General features: G+C 42.9%; 1 protein-coding gene across 1 annotated transcript; it reads right to left on the minus strand.

Moving 5' to 3' along the window:
• Positions 1-1,601: 1,601 nt before the first annotated feature.
• LOC308363620 (oxysterol-binding protein-related protein 1-like) lies at positions 1,602-24,533 on the minus strand. The gene is made up of 28 exons (XM_080836433.1): positions 23,857-24,533; positions 23,678-23,763; positions 23,522-23,596; positions 23,320-23,431; positions 23,147-23,232; positions 22,930-23,074; positions 22,435-22,502; positions 22,070-22,114; positions 21,919-21,992; positions 21,051-21,114; positions 20,817-20,918; positions 20,506-20,646; positions 19,393-19,471; positions 18,795-18,907; positions 10,532-10,700; positions 8,790-8,979; positions 6,746-6,824; positions 6,022-6,156; positions 5,589-5,686; positions 5,024-5,206; positions 4,786-4,893; positions 4,451-4,540; positions 3,993-4,119; positions 3,744-3,860; positions 3,392-3,515; positions 3,101-3,191; positions 2,635-2,655; positions 1,602-1,961 (listed from the first exon to the last, which is right to left on the minus strand). The coding sequence occupies exons 1-28, from the start codon at positions 23,978-23,980 to the stop codon at positions 1,859-1,861; spliced, it is 2,949 nt and encodes a 982-aa protein (XP_080692559.1). The 5' UTR covers positions 23,981-24,533; the 3' UTR covers positions 1,602-1,858.
• Positions 24,534-26,203: the final 1,670 nt, after the last annotated feature.

Consider the following 26,203-nt stretch of genomic DNA (forward strand, 5'->3'; position numbering starts at 1 on the left):
ATCACCACCGATCAGGGCCAGACCGTCTACTCGCCCGCTGTGCTTCGTATCGTCACACACCCTGCTGACCAAAACTAACACAGATTCACCCAGCTGAACCTCACCTACTATTGCCAATAAACCAGGCACATAAATGCATAAACTGATTGTTGTCCAGGGTTTTTCACTCAGAAATGTGTGTTCAAATTCAGCATAATGAAAAGACAAGGATGTATTTAAAGTTGATATTAAGCCTTTATTTTGCAACGATAGAAATGCTTTTTTACTTTGTTACATGTTATTCACAAAGAATGAGATAAGTTACAAACAAACATATTTCAGGCCACAATGGCCTCACCTAATTTGTATGGTACAATATCATATGCATATGAACACTTTACACAGCAGCTACATGTCAAGGAGTCACAGAGGAGGGCTGTCAGTGCACATATATGCCACTAGGGGGAGGCAGAGTGGAGCTGTGTGTGCAATAAATGTTTGCATAGTAAAGGTAGCAGGAAGAGCTCATGGGAGTTGTGATTAAGTTGGAATTTCATCCCAATGTCATTTAACAGCTGCAGAAATGCTACATGTGGCAAGTGGTTAGCAAGTCCTCCGTTGAAAAATCAAATTACCGCTGTATGACTTTTTTAGGGGCCGTTGATAATGATGGTTCACCATTTAAGAAGCAATATGTAATATGGAGTTTACAAATCTAAAGCACATCCAGATGCCTGAAGCACTACTGAACCAAATATTAATCCAAGCCTTTTCATGATTTTGTTTATGAAATCTTTAAGGACTTGACTACTTTTTCTATGGATGTGTAAGAGATAAATGCATGGATACAACTACACACATATGCACGCATACACACACACTACACAAGCAATCACACACACAACTCTCATCTTATGATAAAACTGCACAAACAAATAAAGTAGTAAACAAATATTAACTGTGTGCCTTTGGGGAAAAAACTAAACAAACAAAGAAACTACTGTATCTAGGACAAGACTCCAAGCTCCTCTGTTTACCTATAGACTCTTTGTGTACATAATACATTTGAGAAACAACTGAACATGTTTAAAGATTTTCTGAGACAGTGCTGATCACAATCAGCCTATAAAACTAGCACTTGCTAATAAACTCCTTTCTGGACAATATAAGTGCAGATATACATCTATGAAACAGTCTAGTACCTATGTTAAAAGTTCAGATGAATTTGACCAACAGCCTGTGGAGGAGCTGCAGTAACATGTCTGTCACCTTTTGTCAAATGGCATATACAGAAAAGAGAAGCGAATTCAAGTAAATATGTCTCTGTACAACTAGTCCCTGTAGTATGTAGGAAAGAAAGTAATAAATAATGGGTCACATTCTTCTGAAGCAATTGCAAAAAGTACATAATTAAACTAAATAAATAAGACAGAAAAAACAATTGACAAAAAAAAACAGTCTGCAGTATGACAACAGATTTATTTTAGAGGTAAATGTAAATGAACTTGATCAATTACTGTTCACAATTACATCACACTGAAGGCCCAGTGTTTGTGCTTTAAGGAAGTTTGTTATTGGCTATGGGTGGTGTGCGTGGGCCTTTACACTCGCCACCCGTTACTGTGGGTTAAACCTGCTGTGGCTGATCTAACCTTCACATGTGCCCCCTGGTCACAGTTGATTTGTTCAGCCAGTCATCATTTCTTCCAACCTTACATCCTCACATCGTTTAATTACATGACTAAACAGCTAAATACCCTCGAAGCCCTTTTCAGGGCAGACCCACACCATGGATATAGACAAGAGCAGAGTTTGCATTGAGTTTGAGTTGAGATACGAGTGAACAGAGTGGACGCCCTTACGCCGTGGAAGAAGTCCATTAATAGATGTCAGGTAACTGATTGTAGTTCCTGTCCCAGTAACCATTAGAGTACAGCCAGTCCTGAGCTCCATTGTGGGGGTTAGGTCCCTGATGAAACCACCTGGGAATCAAATAGAAGAACAACTACATATCAGATGTTGACTCGAAAGGCGAAAGAAACACAGGCAAACAAACATTGTTCTCAGTGCATGCTTAGACAGAACACACAGAAGTGCATACTGTGAAAAACACAAGCAGCATAAAATCAGGCAAATGTGCTTCTATGCCTCTCATTAGAAGCTTGCAGTTCATTTGCTGTCCTGCAGGGAGTACCAAAGCATTCTGAAGTCACACTAATAAGGCACTGCACACAAGTCTATGTGGAGTAGGAGTCACACTAATAAAGCACTGCACACAAGTCTATGTGGAGTAGGAGTCATACTAAAAAGGCACTGCACACAAGTATATGTGGAGTAGGAGTCACACTAATAAGGCACTGCACACAAGTCTATGTGGAGTAGGAGTCATACTAAAAAGGCACTGCACACAAGTATATGTGGAGTAGGAGTCACACTAATAAAGCACTGCACACAAGTATATGTGGAGTAGGAGTCACACTAATAATGCACTGCACACAAGTATATGTGGAGTAGGAGTCACACTAATAAGGCACTGCACACAAGTATATGTGGAGTAGGAGTCACACTAATAAGGCACTGCACACAAGTATATGTGGAGTAGGAGTCATACTAATAAAGCACTGCACACAAGTATATGTGGAGTAGGAGTCAAACCTGGGGCCCGGGGCAGGGTTTCTTCTCAGACCCATCAGAACATGCGGCCCAATGCAAGACAGGATGACAGAACACAGGAGCTGAGCTGGCACTAACACAGGAGCTGAGCTGGTACTAACTTGTAATATAACACTGATCATTAGAAAAACTCACAATGCTGGAACAATGTATTGCTCACTGTAAGTTTATATATTTAGGTATAACACTATGGAGTATTATCTAGAATGGTAAAATGGTGGTTTGTGATATACCAATAGACTCAGTTAAAAAAAAACCTTGGCCTCTCTGGCCTGATAAACTTGGATTGACCTGAGCCTGCCAAAGCCATTTCTTACTTTGACCTTTTTTTTTTCTTTGTTGCCTCAAGCACCTTATCAAAGCCACTGCTCATTGCTCATAGGTGTGATGAGTTTTGAGAGCTCACCTGAGACTAGAACCCCACCTGTAACAGCCCACCCACACTCACCTGCTCTTCCACTCCTCGTTGGATTTGGAGCGATTCTTCCGCGCCATCCGTTGTTTCTCCTCAAGCCTCTTCTTCTCGGCACTGGCTAGATCTAAACAAGCAACAAAGACGGATTTAAACCGCCAATCAGGATACCACACGGTGATACCTCCAGCGTTGCTCAGTAGATGGCAGCAAGCATGAAGAGCAAGAGACATGCATTTACTACAATTAACTGTGTTATGCAAAGTACTCCTTACAAAATACACAAATCAGACATAAGACATGCTTCTTTCACACAGTTAACGCTACCTATGTCTCCGTTCTCCATAGCACGGATGTCTGGTCTGAGGCGGCAGTCTGTGCTGGGCAGGACTCCCTCCATGTCCTTCACCAGCTCATTCAAGTGCATGGCAAACGTTGAGAAGGCGTAGAACTGTGGAAAAGGGATGGAGGATCGTCTTGCAAATACATTTCTCAAGCCAACAAATTAAAGACTGTCCTTTTAAGAAAATAGTGAAGAGAATAGGATCTCATTTATCCCGAAAACCTGGCCTCAACATGTATTCTAACACAGAGAAAACAAAAACAACTCCATGTGTATCACTGCCACAAGACAGATGCATAAGTTTTGATATGCAGGGATTGGGTCTGTGCGAGTCACCTGGGCAGAGTTCTCCGGTCGGGGGGATATCCTCCAGACGAGCTCGCTGCCTGGGATGACCTGGACCGTCTCGGCGTCTGGTGGAGGCATCTCCTCCGGCTCCTCGTCCACTGTGTTCTGTGGGCAGGCCAGAGCAGCACACCACCATGGCAACGTGTTCCCATGACAACAGCACACAGACGCATACAGACACAGCAGAACAGAGCTGACTTCACTGCTGGGCCCCCTTGCTCTAAACTTTTACTATACCTGTTTGCTGCTCTTCTTGTCCTCTACATTCTTCTTGTCGGCTTTCTTGTGGGCATCAAAGATGGCAGGATCCACTGTGTACAGACACTCGGTCCACTTGCCGTAGATGGCACAGATCTTTTTCTTGCTGCACAGATTTCACAGAGAAGAAATTAATTATGTACAGTTTAGGTTGTTTTGTTTTAGATTATTGTCCTGTCTCTATGAAATTATGTTCTCTTATTTTCCTTGTTTTTCTCACATATATAATATATTCTTATGTTACCAATATACAGAACAGAATTCATACATTTTCAAGATACGGACAACACAGCACAACTTTTTCTTGATTGATAAAAATCGACTGAATTTAAAAAAAAGAAAAAATTGATATAATATGAATGACTTCCAATTAAATTGGACTAATCCAGTTCAATTGGAAGTCACTGTGTGTGAAGTCCTTTTGTGAAACAAGGTACCTTTTGTCATATATGTAGCCTTCAACTTTGTGGAGTTCGTTTCCAAAAAGGCCACAGGGCTTAAAGCTCAGACAGCATTTCTCTCCAGTTCTGTTAAACCAGAATACACATGCATCAGTCTTTTGTTCACATTCCCATGATGAAGCAACTTTCTTCAAGGAGGTACAACCTTTCCAGGACTGAGTAAACAAGCACATGAAACTGGTAACATTTCTAATTTCCTATTTCTGTTAACCATTGCTCTTTCTTCTGTTTTGATAAAGGACAATTCCTATCACACATTAGGTCAACACATGGATGCTACAAGAAGCTGAAGATGAGCGAGTTGCTCTTACTTATGATTGATGACTTCCACATTGCCATACTGCTCGATCCACAGCTGGCCGACGATGATGTTGTGGACACAGCACGTGGGGTTGGTCCAGGTATAGGCTTCTTTGTGACTATGCAGGACACATTGATACCAGCATTCAACATCTCAGTTCCAATAGTCAATAGGTGCACATATTGTTGTTCACTGAGGTAAAAACAAACAAACAAACAAACAAAAAAAGACCCAGCGGAGGAACTGACTTGGGCAGCTCCAGAGTGATGGTGCCTTTGGGCTCGGCCTCTACACTCTTGCCCCAGAACTTCAGCTTGGGGTAGATTGTGCCGTGGAAAACAAAGTCATTCTCCAGTCCCTCGGCGTGGAAGGCACTGACGGGAGGGTGGTGGCTCACCTGCTCCGACATCCACCTGAAGCCCAGATCCTCTCTGGGCCGTCACCACAAGGTCATGGAAAAGGTCAAGTTAGCTAGCTTGGCTGAAAATGCCAGTTGCAGAACAAAGTATTGCTTCAGAATTTTTTCTTAACAAGTCTGGACAGAGGCCTATCTTAATCAGCTGATCACATGATCCACGAGTGCAAAATTCTACAATGATCATTTCATAGTGGGGGTATCTTTGGCGTCTGGCTTTCATAATTTGTAAAAGTTTATGAAAGGCTCTGCAAGTCAATTTATAGAGCAAGGTACTATACTCATACTTGTTAAATGTATGCTTTACATATGCTGTTATGTCATGTTGGATAAGCGTGTCAGCTTCATGAATAAATGTAAATATTATTGACTGGTAAGTTCTCGTAAGTTTGACTCACTTGATGAGCTCAAAGGTCTCCCCCAGCAGCGGGTTGAAGGGCTTCCCGGTCCTCTCCCACTGGGATGCGACCGCAGAGACGGCAAATGCCGCCAAACACTACCACAGAGGGGCAGAAACAGCAGCCGCTATCAGCACCGCGCTCACACAACTCTCCCCATCAGAATGAACATGCCACTGAATGTTTCATGAGCTCTCAGCTCCCTTGTGGCCCTGTCCCATTCTGTCACATTACACTTCCTCATGTGGTGAGCGGTTTTTCAAGCCACCCAACATGTCTGCTAGTTTTCTTCCCGTGTCTTTTTTTTTTAAAACCTTCGTTAAGCCAGCCATCACAAACACAAACAAACAAACAATACCATGAGTCTTGTCTAGTCTTGTCCATGGTTGGCTGACTCATACCATCTACTGATAAGTGGCAGCTCTGGACTGACCTTCATCCTCTCGATGGAGTCTGTGGACGTGTTGGCCTGGTGGATGAGGTACGTGTGCTCCATGTACTCAGTCAGCCGCTGCAGGAAGCTCAGGGGCTCGTTTAAGACCACAGGCATGGCAATTTTAGAAAGCTCCTGAGAAAGATTTGGACAAATGGCATGAGAGTGGAGGGCTCCTTCAGTATGGCATGCATGAAAGGAATACACACTGGAATTCTCTGGCACTGTAGCATTTATACATGTTGAATATTAAAGCAAGTTATGTTTCATCAAAGATTACACAAGCCTACAGATTGCCCTATACCATCTGGAGTACTAAGGACTATTGGGTAATCTCACTCTTCCAACCTAGATAGGCCCATAAAAAGAACAACTAAGCACTCAAATTCACAATCAAATCTTAATGGGTGAGGTGGGACAATAGACTATGTCTGTACTCATATATGCTCTGAGTTTTAACATTTCCATTATTTCTTATATCTTAAGCTGATAAAATACTTAAGAGAGCTTAATAATAGTCATCAAGCTTTTATGAATGGTCTCTGCCATCGCCTTTCCCGGGGCTGTAAAAATGTACCATTAAATCTAATGCATATGCTTACATGTGATTAATGCTGTATAAAAGAGGCCTTTGGTACTGGCAGGGTCCTGTATTATTTATGGCGAGGTACGTTATGGGCCGCCAGCAAGGGCTTTTGTAAATATAAGGCAGATAGGAGCTCACCATCCCAATGCACTTCTTCAGGATGCTCCAGATGCTGACGTCATTCCTGGAGAACATGGGAGCGGGCAGACATGTCCTGCTGGAGAAGGAGAGAGCCACCAGCACAATGCAAACACTTAGTATGCATTAGGAGAAGGCAGTGATGTAAGACACTTAGTCCAGCCCTCGGGCACTCAAAGCTGCGCATATTTGTATACCATTATCTGTGTTCTTGCCTACTTCCAGCATTAAGGCCACAAACTGTGTCGTCCATTCCATGTATATTTTCGGGGCCATTCTCTCTATGGTTTCATTTGGCAAAACAACAGCCCAATGGATGCAGGGAGTTACAGTATGCTAGCCTTTTAGCAAATGAAAAATATATCTACATAAACATTCCGTTGAACATGAACTATAAATCAGCAGGCTGAACTGCCAGCAAAGAGGAAGATAGGAGCTCATCTGGATGCACCTCAACGCCAAGTGTAGAAGGTTTAGGGACTTATACAATTCAGTGCCAACTATGAAACATCCAATGTGTCTTTGGAGACTTTTCTCTACAAATAATTTTGAATATTAATGATCATTCCTCAACTTGATGCACAGAAACGCTGCATCTTAATTAGCTTCTTTTAACGGAGGATTACATGTACTTTCTTATAACCCATTTTGAATATGGCTGAGACACAGAGACCAGTTTTAGAACATTTTGGCTTCCTATTTCCTCTGTTCATTTCTAGGGTAGAGCATCCATGCCATAATGTCTCCATAAGCCTGAACACAACTCCCATGACTGCTTGTCCAGGCCTCTCACCAGAAAAATAAAAGAAATGCATGAGGCCTGATGTGTTTTATCTTTAAGTGTTCAATGGAAAACTAAAACGGTCTCCAGCCAGAGCTTGATCTCTGGAAAGAGACACGCGACACCCAGGCTAATGAGCAGTCTGTCCATGTCTGACCTGTTCTCATGTGACTGTGTCAATGTGGATTCCGTGCGGATCTGTGAATGAGTCTATGGAATATTCCCAGGTGGCATAAGACAGAGAATGAGAGAGAGAGAAGGAATGGTAGCAGGAGATCTGAACCTCAAAACCTCTGAAGTCATTCGATGATAAAAATTACTGGAGTGTGAAAAGCAGTACACTGTCCCTAATGACACAAAACCCCAAACAAAATAAACAAAACAAAAGTGTTTCCTTGCAAACTGACTCTCGAATATGAAGTGCATTGCACAGAGGAAGACTTCAACAGCAGAGAGCAATTTCTCAAAGCACAACAAAGCCATATCAGCTATTCATCTATCAGCATGGGATATCATGCCACGGAATGACTGGATTTACAGTTGTAGAGAGCGCGCCTTTTCATCAATCTTTCACAAACTCTTCCACCCTTTCTCTCTCTCTCTCCCTCATGTGTTCCTCTCTTTCTTCTCTCCCTTCTCTCTATCTCTCTCTCTCTCTCCCTCTCTTGCCAAGTCTCCATCTACCCAGCCTGATGCTAAACAAGCACTCTAAATAATTCACCAGTTGTTTGCTGGATTAAGACAGAATGGAGGATGTTATCGGTCTCCACAGCGATGCCTTCTCCTTCAGTAGAGGAGCTAAGGGCCTTGGCAGAGCAACACAAACACAAACACAGCCTTGCTTTGCTCTACTCTGCTCTGGTGGGAACATGCTGAATATTTCTCTAGGGTTCACACACACACACACTCATAAACACACCTGGAAAATAAGAGGTGGAAGAGCTGGAAAGGTGGTGTCAGATTACTGTGGTTCAGCTATTGCATCGCTCAGCTGGGTTTCTGCACACACACACACTTCGGGATCAAATCGATCGACTACTACTGGTACTTCATTTGTATTTTTTTTCTCGCAAGTGCAGTGAAAAAAAGGCAGGTGCTAAACAAAGCTTTGGGGATGACGGCATGTCATTTTAAAACTAAACGTATATATTCCTGAGTGATGTGTCAGAATAACTGCATTGTTGCTAACTGAATTGAGGACAACACAGGCATTTGGTCACAAAAAACACCTTGCCATGATGTAATAGTGGGCGGCAGGCTCACCTGTGCCCCTTGACTCCATTGCAATGCTCCGTCTCACCGCCATTGTTACCCCCGGCTGACATCCTGGCGTGACCCTTGGGGCGACTGGCGGCGGTGCTGCTGCGCTGGACAGGCTTGCGTTCTATGTCCTCGTCGAAGGACTGTCCGGCCAGCGACAGGAATCCACTCAGAGAATGCTCGGACTCGCTGTCTGCAGAGTGGCAGGGTAAGGGCGGGGAGGCAGAAAGGGGCACATACAGGTTCACACAGAGCCGAGGCGGACGGAGGAGACAGCACTTCCACACTGTAAGCCGCTACCTGCTACCTGCAACCCGCACTCTCCCACGGCAAACAGCCAAGCAGTCAAAATGACACCCCTCCCACCTTCCTCCCTCCCTGCGGTGAATGAAACCCCACCTGGGAGGATAGTGTTCCAATCAGATGCCAGCCTGCTATGTCACTTCCTCCAGTGGGCCTGCACTTAGCCACTGTGTGTCCCTCATGAGTGATATGGGGAAAGGGAATTGTTGTTGTTTTCTTGTCTTTGGGTGATGATGGTGCAGATTAGGGGCTGGCGTAAGGAGAGCTGTTCCCAAATCAGCTGCTGAAGGCTGATGGTAACCAGAAACGGCTCTCTTCTGATAGGTCTGCTCTCCCCAACACAACCTGTAGGTTGCCTATGGTGGAGCTGCCCCCGACAAGTTGGGCCCAAGGGACAAAACGGCTGATGTTTTAATCTGATGTGGGAAAACTCCAAAGACACAGTGGCTAGATAAACATTCGGTCTCAGATATATGTAAGATAGGAAATACAAGTCTAGCTGCAATGGATACTAATTACAGGAAGGATGTCTGTTGCAAATGTCTTAACCGATATTGTGTGTCTTGGGTCATTGAGTGAACTTATGCAACTATGCAAAAATACTGTGAAACACTAAAATAATAATAAAACCCCAAAACCACTTTTGTAGCTGAAGAACTCATAGCTAGTAAAACAGGCAATATGGCCTGGGTCCTTTCCATTTGAACAATCAATACCAACAAAACCCTAAAATCCAGTGTGTAAGCTGGCATCAGTGTAACAATGTGAAGGTCAGGGAGCTGGAAGCTGGGTGCTGTTGATCCCCTTAGCTTAGCCAAGCAACAAGGCATCTTTTCTATACATGGGTGTCTGCTTATCTTGTGCCCAAAATGAGACTGTAACAGGCAACTTAATACAGTAACAATAGTGAAATGCACAATGTGAACCCTTCGTTCTGTGAAAAGGTAAATGTATTCACACAGATGCCCTTTTGAAGATTACAGGCTTAACTGAGGGCTATTTAATTCAATTTGATTCAATACAATTGTATTAATATAGCGCCAAAACAATATAATTGTTTATAGGCGCTTATAGAATTGTCAAGGCACTAAGAGTTGTCAAGGTACTAAGATTTGTCTCAAGATTACTTCTCAATCTCATTGGCACGTTACTATTAATCAACTTCACAGGAAATGTTTTGTATTTGTTAATGACTTATTTTAAAATGTGACATAGTGTCCAATAGGAAGAAAGACAGTGCATCACTCAGAAGTAAGGAGAGACAGACAGAAGGATCAAGATCAGAGAGGAAAGAGTTTTAATGAAATAGATGAAGATCAAGGTTGGAGGGCTGCAATAGAATCAATGATTCAATCAATGACACCGTTTCCAAAGGACACCAGCCAAGGTTGTTTCCATGGTCGGAGAGGGAGGGTGGCCCCTTAGGTGCTGAGGTCACTCACCAGAGACTGCATCGTAGAAGTCATCCTCTGTGAGCGTGCTCAGTGACGGGGACTTCCTGCCCCCGTTCAGGGACTTCTCAAGCTCGTGGTGCTCAGTGGCCAAATTCTTCAGGGCCTCAGACAGGATCTTGTTCTTCTCCACTTCCTGCTCCAACTTTAGACTCCACACCTTGAACAGAGCACACACCACCAGTGAGACACATCACATCACATCACATCACATAGGTGAGCACATTACTGCAGTCATGAGACAATAATCACACAACATTATAAACAAACAACACAGGAGACAGACACATTCCAATGATGGCTCAGTTCTGATGAGAAGGAACACGCTCATGCTTGTGACTCCTTAACCACAGAGGTCATCTCAATTTCACGATAATTAACTTTTAATAAGTCCGCTGCCTCGCCATCTTGAGGACGCTCTTCAGAAACTCGTGGGCATACTGATGTGTTAGGAGCTAAGAGCATGAATGAATAGAGCATTATAATGATATCAGCCGACTGATGGAGGATCAGAAATATGGACCGTCTCCTTTGACCAGTGCAGGGAGACTGCAGTGAATGGCAGTAAGAGCCTCAGGCCTTTGTCTTAGATCCTCTTGTGGATCTAGTTACCTCCACGGGGGAACGGTACACCTAGTCTAAGAGAGCGCCACGGCCCGGGATCAGATAACCCTCCCAGGACACCTGAGCTCAGGTGCAGGCCACAGACGGGCACGCCGCAGACACGACAAACGACACAATGTCCATGTGGACAACGTCCAGACTAGCTCAAGCAATGCCGCAATAGCCACAAAAACGACAGGCCATGACACGAATGAATACAAACGGCCAGCTCCAATTCAGTGTCATTAATGCAATAGACTACCCATCCTGTGAGGGGAAAGTGTGTGAGAGTCCAGAGACGACGGAGTGCTTGTTGTTTTTATGACCTGCTGAGAGTGATGGAGAGTGACAGGCAGAGCTCAATAAAGAAGCTATCGCCCCAGAAATATTTCAGCAAACATGGAACAGCCAAATAGACAATTCAATAAAGGAAAATAAACTGATAAGGCATTGTGCTGGATCTCCACATACCTGAGACACAAAGTCACCTTGGAAGAATGCTGCTGGCAACCAGAGCTATAAATCTGCCTGCGAATCTGATAAAAGTTACAAGCTAAAAAAAGACCAGCGTAAAAGAGTCATTAATTTTCTCTGTCTGAAGCACAATAATGTATCATATTCTTTACCAATGGTAAAATGCTGACCAATCAAATTCTATTTTTAAAGAGTCTGCAGTGCATGACTGAAGAGAATGCAGTCCAGTGCACTGTATAAATGAAGCCAATTAGCTTTCAAAACGAGTTCTCCTTGCAATCATTTACAGCGGCCTGCAAGTATTCAAGCCCCCTGAAAGTCACAGTTACAAAAGACACAAGACACATATTTTCCCAATCAGTATTTTCATTGCAAATATATATGCTGTGATATAGATTTGTCTGCAAACATGAACATTAAACAAATTAAGAACTGAACTATACTACTTGCATAAGTATTCAAACCCCTGTAGTTTTGAGTTTTGCAAATTATGCAGAAATGATACAGAGGTGCCTCTTATTGGACAATAACTAGTCAGAATTAGGTACTGCCCATGAGTAGTTAAAGTAGTGATCTCCTTCTGGATAAAAATCACTGTCTAGGGGCCATCAGCCACCTTGTGAAATGACAGAGGAAACTAAAGAGATGAGATGAGTGAAATGCTTAAATAAGAAAAAGATACAAGGAAAACATCCAATGACATATGAGACCAAAATAGAGCTTTTTGGCCAATCCTCAAAGCCCTCAAGCGGAGTAAATCTAACCCTGCCGATGCCTCAAGAAATACCATCCATATCCTGAAATAGGGTAGTGATAAAATCATGCGAGGGGTTATTTCTTATCTGTAGGAACTGTGACACGTTTTAGAATTGAGGGGAGAATAAGTTATCCATTACCTCTGAGCAGGACCTCAAATACTCTCTCTGAGATAGAAAGGTCAGGCTGGGTCAAAGGTCAAAGGTCAGGCTGGGTCATAGGAATCAATCTGCTGAATTCATGACTGCCAAGCGCCAGTATAAATCTATACACCAACCAATGTGTCAAATATACATACGCACAGAGGTTTCAGACGATATATCAAGAGGTTTGAATTCAAATTCTACATTAAGCCCTACTAGTTTATGATAGAGGAACAATCTTAGCGTCATTCTTCTCAAGACATCACTGAGGTTTCAGAGGAAATATCAAGAGGTTTGAATTCAAATTCTACATTAAGCCCTACTAGTTTATGATAGAGGAACAATCTTAGTGTCATTTTTCTCAAGACATCACTGTGAAACACCAGGTTTCTTTATTTGCACTTCATTAGGCCAAAATGACAGGAGTGTTGTGGGAAGGGAGCATTCTATAGAATAAGGAGAATATCTATGGTATCTCATGGCATACCCTGACTGAACCCTGAAACAAACAAAAAAATGCATTCATTTATAGTTATTCATATCAGAAGACTACAGGCTTACTGCATAATTACAAAAGATCAGGTAAATGAACACAGATGGGTAATGAAGCTGAACGTGCACATTCCAGGCCAGTAAGGGACTGAATCTCTGTACCATACAGAGGAGAGGCATGTTAGCGAAAACAGGAAATATGTGTACCCATAAAGTGCTCATAACTCACAATTTTTCATGGGACTTCTAGAAGTCAGTGTGCAGACATTTCATCTTTTTCATTTGTAGTAAATCTACAAATTGCCCCAAGACATGAGTTAAACTTCACATGAGACCTTCAGGCAGAAAAGAAAGGGAATATGGCAAAGAGTAACACTTATGATTTACATCCCTCACATGTACTGGTTTCTACATTCTGTTCAGACTATACCCAAAATACACCCCTACAGCCTACTGAATATTATATCTTGAGGGATTTATTGTAAGTGAGTAAAAATAGACCACTACAGCTCTGTAGACGCTACCAAAGAGTGCCCATAGTGATCAGGAGAGGCTGCATGTTGATATTTGTCTTGAAACAAAAACGCTGCTTATGTGCCGTAGTCATTTTTTTGCACAATTTCATTTTTGTGCTCGGAAATAATCACTCATGGCCTTCCTACTGAAATGCAAAGTTGCACTGTACATTTTTTTGGCTCAAGATGTACTGACTATTCTTTAATTTCCTTTTCCTCAGTGACTGCTAGATGTTATAGGCAAGAGAAAAGCAGCCTGTGCTCTTTTTGCAGGAGGTAGAATCGAAAACTTGGCGGTTACCATTTGAGACTGGAGACAGGTCTCGTCTTGTTCAAATCTACTGTAAGTACACAACATCACAGCTCCTCCACATGGCCAGTTGCTCCTGGCAATAATACAAATACACAAGGAACCAATAAATATCACCATGACGACAATATTGTCCTTTAAATCCAACTCAATAGAAGTTCAATAGCTTTTTGAGGCAAATAAAGACTGCATCTTTAGGCCCTGACAAAAAGCCTATTCTCAATCTTCAGCTTTCCAAGATATAGCATCACCTACACAAAAACCTACACAGGCAGAGGACACAGCTCGCCAACACTATGCTATGTCTCTGCAAACTAAATAACATAAAGATTTCACTGTGCAAGCATGACTTTCTAAAGGGGCACACACCCGCTGCTATGAGTTAACCAGGCTTTTCAGGACTCCTAAAACTCTCATAGAGATCCAGGCCGTCACCAAACTATGAGAAACCACACCATTGCAAAACTGATCCGAACAGAACAGAACTGATCCAAACAGAACAGTAACAGAGCCGCAGTCTCACTCTGCACCCCTCTGACTAAAATAAATAGCCGTCCTCTCCTCATTACCCCATCACATTACCACTGTGCACTGCAGAGTGTGACGGTCACTTCGCTCTGAATGCACGCAGCCCTCAATATCGGAGGCACAGGACCAAGGCAATTTCCCTGCGCTACACGCCTGATGGACGGGCACGTGCAGGACGAGGCACAGGGGGGCAGAGAGCCAGAGAGCCCCTTCTGAAGTGGCTCACTCTGGTGGGGCCCATCCGGGAACGCTTTATTGTGTAACACGCCCGGCTGGCCGCTCGCAGCCTCCCCGCATCCTCTCGCCTCGGTGCACATGCCGCTATTTTAGGCCCTTTACTGTAGAGCGCACTAGCTCTGAAAGCCTCAGAGACCTGCTTTTCCCTCCACGGGACCCCGCAAGCTGCGTTTCAACTTTGTTTGGTTTTTTTTCGAGCTGGAGAGGCGAAAAGAGAAAGCAAAAGAGAAAGAGCAAGAGAAAGAAGAGAGAGAGAGAGAGAGAGAGAGAGAGAGAGAGAGAGAGAGAGAGAGAGAGAGAGAGAGAGAGAGAGATATAAATGGAAAGCTTGTGATGCAGCTGAAGTGGCCCAATTTAAGTCCTATAATGAAAATACCTCAGAAATAAATGAAGGTTACGCAACTCTGGTTGTGACAGCCCTCCCCCTTTACTGAACACACGCTATGATTATAATTGTATTTCATATTGTTACCATAACACTCCTGTGAGTCAACCCTTTCTGCTCCGAGTCAAAAGTCACTATGTAAAGAAAGAAACACCAGTTTCCACAATTATATGTACTATGTCTCATTCTTCAAAAAAATGACACATACAGAGTTATTGTTGTTATGTCTGGCTGAGTTAGTGGGACTGCAAGTGTGTTGTAGCTTGCTGAGAGAGAGAGAGAGAGAGCGAGAGAAACCCTTACAGGAAAAAAAAAACAAAAACAAACATTTGACCTTTCCAACCTCACAGCTGAAATAAGACAGGCTAAGCGTGCCGAGGTCAGCATAGGGCAGAGAGCGAGAGAGAGAGAGAGAGAGAGACATAAACAGATAGCTTGCACTTTCAGATGACAGAGAAATGGGTCTTGGTGACCTGCTGAGGACAGAAAGAGATAGAGAAACAGAGAGTCTTGTGAGTCTGGAGAGCATCCGTCCTGATAACTTTCCCGATAAATTCTTCAGTCATTAACTAAGTGACCATGGTTTGGGAAAAGATAATGCTTCAATGCCAGGTCTCCATTATATCTTCCCCCAATTACACAATGAGACAGACATCGCACTTGACCTTGACATGGATGATTGCTTTTTCCTGGCTGAAGGAGCAAATAACTCCACTTTATTGTTTGTTGTGTCAACATTGTGTTTGTTGTGTATGTGTGCATGTGTTCTTGTTGTGTGTGTGTGTGTGTGTGTGTGTGTATGTTGTGTGCGTGTGTGTATGTTGTGTGTGTTTTTTTTTGTGTGTGTGTGTGTGTGTGTGTGTGTGTGCACATTTCAGTGAGTGTGTGTATACATTCTCACACAGACATGCACACACTCACACACGCATAGAAACACACACACCCACCTCATCCCAGCCCCAAGGACCTCCCTCCCTACTTGTCCTACATACGGAAACGGTAACCATGGTGATTTTCACGCCTGGAAACGAGCTGAGAAATAATGGAAAAACAGAGCCCATGCTCGGAGAGTCAATGGGCTCCTCGCCGTCATCACACTCAGTGCGCATTCAATGAACACTTCCATCAGCCAGCGGCTGGGAGTGAATGAACGGCAGTTAATGAAGCCCGGCAGGGTCAAGATCTCCCACAGCTGCTAAACAAGAAGCAGAACAGGGCATGGCTCTGTGAAGCAAGAATAATCTATATCCAGACACAAGCAACTTAACAAATGCTCAGTGTCACCCCTCTTTCAAATCAGATCTTGCCTTTACCTTCCAGTGCTTGAGAAGCATAGAGGATTAAATGACCCAAAGGAAGGTAGAAAGTCCCTTAAGCAATAGGTATGATTGACAGGATGAGATAATGAAAAGATTGGGGTCAGTCTGCAGATGATGGCTTTACAGAGACAACAGGCAGAACTGTAATCCTTTTAGTGTGATGCAACTTCAGATTGGTCGAGACAACGCAGCATGCTTGCTCAGACGTTTCCCTATTATCATTTTATCCTGTAAATAATCCACCAAGCAGATCCCATTTAATCCCCCTCTTTTGGCACACACTGGGACCCGCTGCTTTAAGTGAGCAGTGAGGTGAGTGAGGTAAATGCTTCCAACTCTCATTAATTACCTTGCCACTCTGCAGACTTTCAAGACTTGCTTCTGAAAGTGCAGAAATGTTTTAATTAGCAGTCAGTATGTGTGGAAGTGCCCAGTCTGGTCCTTCTGATATCTTAGCTCTTTTCAGCATCCAAATATTTGGGGAAGGGTGACATTTCCACTGAGGGGACCAGTGCAAATGCTTCTTTGAAGCTCACAAACCTGAAAGCAGCAGCTGAATTGAATATCCTTGGGCAATTGCTCTCAGCAGAACAGCTATGTCTAAATATAGACCATACCATGCAAATCAGTTTCAGATGAGTGGCATCAATACCATTTAAAGACAAATAACACCCTGTTCCCTATTTGACCTGTTCCAGTGTGGCTGCATTAAATCACCAGAAAGAACACAAAGAAACAATGGCAATAGAATGTGGAGAAAGCAGCCAATCCAGGAAGACTGACCTGGCTTGACCAAGCCCTGCCCGAAACGCTGAACACACATGGTCAATAAGTGAACGACAACAACCATTCAAAGAAAACTGACAGTTAAGTCTTCCAAGGACAAGGTCCCGCACATCACATCAAAACACAACAGTGGGTTGTGTTATCAGCCGTCATTTGATTTCAGTATTCCCAACACAGAAATCACAGGTGCAAAAAGGCCAGTTAAAATATTTCAGACCTTTGACAATTTTGATTGAAAATGGCAATGACACTCTGAACCCTGAACACATTCAGTACACCGACGCAAAGCTTTCAGTGGCTGTCACTCAAGCCTCTCCTTATAAGTCCAGTCCTGGGTACTTCTAAAAACCTGGCTTATAATATAACTTTGTGCAAATGACCCTTTCAGCAAAGCATTTACTGCACAACCCACACACTAAGACACAGGAAATAGGACATTGCCAAATACTTCATCAGCCTACATGTATTCCAAGAGCAGCCCCTCAGAGCCCACAGTTATAAAGTCATCTGTATGTACCTTGTTTGGATGATGGCTGGATGATACCCCTTCCCTCCTCCGTCTCGGACGTTCAACTGCCTTGTGTAAGTGAGCGTGAAGAAGCTGCGCGTTCTCGCCTCCTCGTTTGTATGCGTGAGTGAGTGTGTATGTGTTTGTGTGTGTGAGAGAGAGAGAGAGTGCACATGCTCCACTTCTCTCCGTGCCTCGCTCGTGCATGAGTGTGTGTGAGCGTTCCCGGGTCACACGTGCACGTGCTAGCATCTGAATGAGAGAGGGGACAAATGTGTATGCACGTCCATGTGTGTGTGTGTGTGTGTGTGTGTGTGTGTGTGTGTGTGTGTGTGTACATCCCAGCGTGCGCGCACGTGTGTGTGTGTACATCCCTGCATGCGCGCACAATGTGTGTGTGTGTAAGTGAGAGAGAGTGAGAGAATGAGAGAGAGCGCCTGTACGGAGCTGACTGCAGACCTCAGCACAAAAAGGGATTCTTGGCTAACTGCGCCCTTGCCACCGTTGCTGCTGTGCCGCTGATTATTCCGGCACTCGCCCCTCTCCCGAGGGCATGTTGACTGCCAGCAGGGGCCGGGCTATTAAGACGGACACCAACACTGTCCACCTGCCACTCTGACCCAACACACAGGCTCAGGCGCTCTCTCTCTCTCATCAGTGTCCAAAGACTGACACAATCTGCTCACCATGTCCAATCCGTCCAAGAATAGATCTGGATGAAATTTGAATGCGATGTTGACAAATTAATATTATTTTAGTTTATGTTTTTTTATTGTTCATTCTTATTTTTCTTAAGATAAACAACAAAAAGGTAAAAGGTGTCTCTTTTCAACACAAGTTATATGTGCATTCATTTTCCTCTACCGATCTTATTAGCTAATCATATTGAGGAAATTTGCAGAACTGTGAATACTCACAGGACTTTTGAATGAGGGGGAGGCTTCAAAGGTATATAATGCTTTTCTATGCACTTCCTTTTAGCTCCTCTTTCTGCTAGTAGACCAGAATACTGGCGGCGTATGACTGGAAACCGTTTCAAACAGATCTCACTAACGGAGGCTGTCTGTGATCAGCAAACTGAAAAACACGGGTAACTATGTGAATCTCGCAGGAACCTCCCACTTTGGAAAAAAAAGGCAACACTGATGTTTAGAGATAGAACTAACTACAGAGGAGGCACTACTAGTGTGGGTGGTACCTCGTCCCTCTGGGAGAGAAGGTCCAGGCAGAGGCGCAGGGCTGAGCAGGTCTCTCTGGAGCAGTGTGCAGTCTCTCTAGCCTTCAGAAGGATGGGCCCCGCCACACCTGGGACTGAGACAGAGACAGAGACAGACAGGGACAGAGACAGAGACAGAGACAGAGACAGAGACAGAGACAGAGACAGAGACAGAGACAGAGACAGGGAGCCTTATGTATTGGTGTCTTTGTTCCTCCTGCTGCTCTGGTGTCTATTTTCAGAGGGATTGTCTCTACAGGCAACATAAAAAAATGAAAAGCAAAGCACAAAAATGTAGCAGCAATTAGGGCTCTGGAGGAACTACTTCCTGTAAAGTGTATAAAGCCTATAGTTACGTCCATTATTTACAAAAAAAAGTGATGAAGAGAATGTGTGTCCTACAAAATAAAATAAAAGCTAACAGAATTAGTAGCAGTCAACGTACTGTATGCATGTGACAAAACAAACAAAAAAAGAGATTAAATTGAAAAAAGTACCATGTATGAAACTAGGAAAAGCAATGTTCTAATGAGGGCACAGGAAGTGAAAAAAGATGGAAGTGCTGGAGGGGATCTCTTACTGTCATCTTCCTCATTCTTCACCATGGACACAAAGATAGCCACCTGAGCCTCCAGTTTCTGTTGGCTGGCCTCAGCTGTCTGAAACACACAGTGTGTTTAACAACAGTGTGCACATATCACATTGAGGCATCGCTGTACCATTAATAGCAGGAGAGACTGCAAATATGTCACTACATATCTTGTGTTGTGAATATGTTTAAACATGGATGAATTGCAGCTCACCTATTTTATTCTCTTTGTACGCCACTGTGCTATTGTCCTTTGAATTACAACCCAATTCTGAATGCACTATACAATATGAATGAAACGGCCTCCCACACACTACAGGCAGCACGCCTTCAAAGGAAGTGCCTCTCAGGAAGAATCAGCCCTCACAGGCATGGTAAATAGAAGGTGAAATAGTCTGTACAGGAGAATCTCATTTACATGTATATCATGGGGCATTTTCTCCCATCTGGATATGATTTGACAGACATATTTTTTCTAACCTCTAATATAAAGACATGATAAAGCATGCAATTACCTCATTCGTCACAAAAAATAATAATGAACAAATTAGGGCATTCGCTTCCATACAATGTGACTATACCGGTACAAATTACACTCACACCATATAGTCATCTGCTCACAACAGAATAGAAGCGCATGAAACTGTATCTAAATAGAAACGGAGTTTCATTATGCGGGTATTTTGCACCTAGGTTAATTTTGTCCCGGAGCCCCACTTAAAGTGTACCCAGAGGCAGAATGATAGCAGGGCTCAAAGACTTGCTATGCATCATAGTTCTGCCTCTGACACTCCTGCTGCAGTTAAGTGAGGAGATGCCGTATGAATGTGGAGCACAGATGGCGTGTCCTCTTTCTCCCAGTGTTACCCACGTTCCCATGGTGTGCTGCCATACAGCTGTGAACTGCATGACACAATGACAACAGTGATGTAATCCTTTCCCCTCATCTTCTCTCCATTTGTCAGTCATGTGTGAATAGAGTGTGTGCTGGAGGGAACAGGGAGTCCAGTGAAAGAAAGGAGAAGTGAGGATAAAGGCAGGGGGCTGAGGGCAGGGTTGATGGGGGGGTAGGGAGAGGTTGCTGGGCTGAGGGCATTGGCTCACCATCAGGGAGTCAGTGGGATCTCCTAAGGTCATGGCGCCATTGTCTTCCACAGTTATCTCGTCCTCTTCATCACAGGCCTGCTCCGGCGCACTGTGGAAGGTGCTCCAGGCGGAGTGCTCTCCAATGGCATCCAGCCATCTCTACACCCCCCCCCCCCCCCCCCCCCACCCACACACAGACACACACACACACACACGCACACAACACACACAACACACACAACACACACATGCACATCAGCCTACAACTACGCCACACAGATGTGCCAGCATCTGTATCAAACTCATTTTCAAATAGTTCACATGCTTACTTTCCTGAGAGCATCTGCATCGGCTTTGAAAGACACCTTAAAGTTATGGGCAGTGCCATCAAAGCACTTAACAGTGAAGAAACACTTATCCCAGGCTTTGAACTGAAAAAAGCAAGTGATATAATTTAGACAAAAAATGAATCAGGCCCTGCAAAAGGTAATTTTTTTATTCTAGGCAGAACAATTTGACAGTTTTCTATGAGACAGTTTAATGTGGTATGCTGTAGTACCTACCATGCAATGGGCCCTCATGAGGGGCTGATGACCCTGTTTATGAAGATCAGCGGCAGCATCGGATCTAAAAACAGGACCACAGCAGGAGGTAAAAGAGTATGTCAAACAATGAGGACAATGGAGAGGGCTTTTAGCTGAAGTCTGGCTCAATCGAAAAGACCACATACATATGGAACATTATAGTTTCTCTGTGTACAACACAAAGCTGATGGAGTCATAATGTAATAAACCTAATAGTAGATAGAATAGATGAAACCCCAATAGTTAACAGTCGCCTAGTAAGCCAATACAGCACATCCATGTTCAACACACACACACACACACACACACACACTATCGAAAAATATTGGGACTGGTTGTAATTATCTAGCTTCTAGGATCTCATTCCTCCCAGCTGGTCACATCTGATTCCATAACTTGAATGGCAAAGTGGCCGTCAGAAAAAAAAAGGGAAAAAAAGCAGAGCAGCTGCATCAATAGGAGCGAGCGAGCGAGTGAGAGAGAGTGTGTGTGAGTGTGAGTGTGAGAGCGTGTGTGTGTTTGTGTGTGTGTGTGTGTGTCTGTGTGTATGCGTGTGTGTGTGTGTGTGTGTGTATGTGTGAGTGCGTGTGTGTGTGGTTGTGAGTGTGTGATTGTGTTTGTGTGTGGGATTGTGTGTGTGTGTGAGAGTGTGTAAGTGTGTGTGTGTGTGTGTGTGTGTAAGTGTGTGTGTGTGTGTGTAAGTGTGTGTAAGTATATGTGTGTGTGTGTGTGTGTGTGTATGTGTGTGTGAGAGAGTGTGTGACTATGTGAGTTTGTGTGGGAAAGTGTGTGTGTGTGTATTCACAAAAACAAGGCAGCAGGCGGTGGGTTTCTGGGGATGTCTTACTTCTTAGGGTACCATGACAACACACCATCTTTTAGAACTACCCAGTGGGATCTCCAGCCCAAAAACTGAGTCTTCTGTGAGAAAGGAATAAGAGATATGAGTGTAAAAGAACGGTGTATCTGTACACTATTATTACATTCTGCCCACATACCTTCCAAAGAGGGCCTTCAAACATCTGCACTGTAAAAGCAGAACGCTTTGGGACAGAGAAGACACATTAATCAGTTAGCATTTTTAACAAACAGATTAGAAGTACAGTTAAGTAACACAATTCCAGAACGGCTCCATCTATGGTTACAGTACGATGCGTATTATTAATGTAATGACATTAATACAATTATTAAAAAATATGTAAATTATAACATATTTTATACAATATATTTTCATTTAAAAAAGCGTTGAACACATGGTAAAGATTCAACACTGCTGACTGTGTTATCTACGAGAATTAATCTATAAGTAATGTGGCAAAGACAGAAAGGCAACTGTTAGATCACTGAAGAGTTAAGTACTCACTTTCTCCTGACTGGTCTCAAGAATGAGTCTGATCTCGTCACTGTTAGCAAGGTCAAACACAGACTGATCTGCCAAGTATTGAGAGTGTGTCAGATGAGTGATATTACTTATAGTAATTCAATCTATCACTATTCAAAATAATCAAAGAGCCATCTAGAATACACCAAAAATCGTACAATATAGTGTCTCAGAACATGTCCACATATAAAGTACTTTAGAATTCAAAATTAGCCAAATCTGTAATAACGGGATATCTCCTACACATTAACATTATTTACCTCCATAATTATACAATAAGAGCAACCAAAAATGTTACATGAAGCGTGTTAGCTAAATACATTATGATGATATCATTTGGCTTAAAACCTGATATGCCTTATATCCATTTGGAAATTAGGACAGATGGTCTAATTCCAGAACTGATCATTAATTATACTGAACGTTTAATATTTAATGACATTAAAACCAAAACATTGCATAATGGCAGGGCTGTACCATTTTTGTTTTTCGTGGTGGGGATGGCACCACTCTTCAGCAGTTTAACGACACACTGCCTCTGCCCCCTGTAGGCCGCACAGTGTAAGGGCGTGTTTCCCAGCAAGTCTCTGCAGTGAATATCTGGAGGTTTCTTTCTGCTCAGCTAAGAGAAAAAATTGCACATTTGCACTTGGTGCAAAACACTATTGTGCTGATTTAAAAACGCTTGGCTCACCAGCTGTGACAGTGCTGTGCTGTCTCCTTCTCTGGCTGCATCCAGAAGCTTCTCCTCTAGTTTCCTCTCTTCCCTCCTATGGGCGGCTGTAACAGGGACGACCAGGGCACAGATGCAGTGACATCACGTCCAAGTTGAGATTTATTCAGATTATGCCTGAATTATGAACATACCCTCAAGCATGGTGACAATTTCATCATCCTCTGTAACATCTTTGGGGATTTGTGCAGATCCATTGATTACTGTTGCACAAGCATCATACCGCAACAGCAACAGAACAATTTCCTACAAAGATCAAGTTGAAAGCTCAATACATATGCAGATACACAAATATGTCAATAATGTATCCGAATGCAGTGGTGGTACGTAGCCTACCTTTCTGCCACTGTGTGCCGCTTTGTGAAGGGGTGTGTCCCCCATTCTATTTTGCACATTCATATCAGCCCCTGCCTATACATACAAAATCATACTTTATCATACAGAAAGGTGAAAATAAGCCTCCCTGTGCAAAATATGGGAATGAACACTGACCTTAAGCAACTCCTCTACAACCTCTTTGTGGCCGAAGTATGATGCAAGGTGCAAGGGTGTCCATCCTGAGTTTGCTTTTCTGTCACCTAAAGAGAAAAGGTGGGAAGTTAATTTTAGATACTAGCACAAAAGTGATTGTTTAAAATCAGTATAGTTGAGGCCAAAGCTAACAAAGTCACCTCGACAATTGATGTTAAGGTCTAATTCTTGATTACTCTTTGCTTGAAGTAGGCTCTGGAGCTGTTGAAGGTCTCCTTCCCTTGCATACTTCAAGAGTTGCTCCTCAGGCACAAGACACTCCATAGTCTATTCGACTCCGAGTAAATCAACTGTAGTTTATATTGTGTTTAAAACATATGGTTGGATAGATTGTAGCTGAAATGTCAGTCTACATTTGACACAAGCAGTTCTTCATATCATCCTGACCGGAAAAGTTGAGTCAACTTCATATTACTATCTATCTAGGCAGCGTGTATCCAGTGTTGAATTATTGTCTATAATTTGCGAAGGTATATAGGCCTACACTGTAAACCTCTTGCCTAACGTTTGTTTTACCATCAGAATACTCATAGTTCGAGTTTCCTACGGACAACAGCAGCATGGAGACCGAAATAAAGTGTGTAATTTGATGCTGAGGGTACATGTGCTGCCGTCTGTTGTCAACAGCCTGGTAGGTGAAATAAAAATCCACGATTCATAGCACACAAATTCCTATATACGTCAAATTAAGCTTTTCTATTCCAAACCAGAAGACAAGATTAACGAAACTCACGCTTAACACCCCACCAGACAGGCTCTCAAACTTCATGCCACTTTTCTGTCGCAAGACGACATACCAAAGTCAGCTGATTCAACTACAAACCACTAGAAGCCAGTTTCAATATGGCTTCTCATTCCAAAACGTTAGCTGTCAGTCAAAATCGTGTCCGAGGCGTTGGCTGATTAACTTCTCAAACGCAGAGCAAGTTACTTTTATAAGGACTACTCGACTTCTACGCTAGATGGAACTATAGGATTTAAAATGAAAGTTCCTATCGACGTGGTAAAGAGCGAATGTAGAAAGTTGTAAAGATGGATTGAGAACTGGTTAGACACTACCAGCGAGGAGAAAAGTAGAGCAGATGTACTGAATTTAGTGCCAGGAATGTCCATGACGATCACAGTCTCTAATTGAAACGATAAGGACAGGATCTAAAAAAAATCTCCTGTAGTACCTGCTTAAGACAATCAGTTGAAAATGGCCACACTGCATTGGAATTACAAAATTCCAGTAATTTCTAAGGTAATTATTATACAAGGGATTTTAGTTTTTGATCATCACTTCATTTTTGAACATTGACAATAAACAAACAGTTAGTCTGGAGGTGCCTCAAAGGGTCTGCAAATGGCTCGAGCTGGTAGGAAATGTTAAGGCTGCAAGAAGGTTGCAGCAGAATCTGCCTCAAAGTAAATAATTCAATTAAAAACGAAATCAGTAAGTAAATAAAAGAATGAAAATTAAATTAAAGAGGAAGGACTTATGGTGTATAGAGATGGTTTTAAGGCATCTTTAGGGTCCAGTGAAAGCACGAATCACTTGTAAGAATTAAGAGGAATTCAGTGGTTTCCCCAGAAATTATATCTTATTGTCTCTAGGCTGGCTGAGCTATACGGTACTGAAAATTAAGCAGGCTATTCTCTGAATAAGAGACTTAAAGGCACCCAGTGCAACTTTATGTAAACATTCAATGAAAAATAAACATTCAATTTCTAGTCTTTTTTACACGTAGTAAGTTTCAATAACTCCATACCATAACATATCGACATTCAAGGAGCAAAGATGAGACGTCGTTGTGTGGTGAGAACTGATAGAAAATCGTAAACAACAACAATCGCCGGTGGGGAGAAGCCATTTTTCCATTGACTGGAAGCCAGCTTTATTTATTGTAGGTTACAAAAAATAAAGAAAATGGCGGCGATTGTTGTTGTTATCGATTTTCTATCAGTTCTCACCACACAACGACGTCTCATCTTTGCTGCTTGAATGTCGGTATGTAATGGTATGGAGTTATTGAAACTTACTACGTGTAAAAAAGACTAGAAATTGAAAGTTTATTTTTTCAGCCTCGAAAGTTGCACTGGGTGCCTTTAACTCCAAATGAGATGTTAGATCGGGATCTTAAAAGTATGTATTAAGTTACATATTAAATACAACTAGCCTATACAGTACACTGCAGTCAGGAGTGGTTAGTTAATTGTTGTCAGGTCCTCTCCACGATCCTTCTCTCAGACTGACCCGGAATGTCTCCCAAAGGAGCTTGGAACACAATGGCATTAATCACATATCACACAGAGGCACATGGCAATTACAGATCTCAAACTCACCCTGACACACACATGCGCAGAACATATTTGGTCTGTTCTCAACTGGTCCTCCTGAACTCACAGCACATCTTACCCTAACTGAAGTAGGAAAATCTCCACAATCCTGTACAATAGTTTCCTGTAAAAATCATACCAACATAAATAAATTATACTTAAAGTAAC

Source organism: Sprattus sprattus (assembly GCF_963457725.1).
Source record: "Sprattus sprattus genome assembly, chromosome: 4".
In the NCBI taxonomy this organism is placed as follows: Eukaryota; Metazoa; Chordata; class Actinopteri; order Clupeiformes; family Clupeidae; genus Sprattus; species Sprattus sprattus.

Bases quoted from the DNA above. Each gene is read 5' to 3' on its own strand.
- LOC308363620 (XM_080836433.1), bottom strand. From the start codon at position 23,980: ATGGAGTGTCTTGTGCCTGAGGAGCAACTCTTGAAGTATGCAAGGGAA. The intron at 22,503-22,929 runs GTACAGCCCTGC...AATACTTGGCAG, and splicing joins CACCACGAAAAACAAAAATG to ATCAGTCTGTGTTTGACCTT. The intron at 2,656-3,100 runs GTGAGTGTGGGT...GGGTCTGAGAAG, and splicing joins AACGAGGAGTGGAAGAGCAG to AAACCCTGCCCCGGGCCCCA.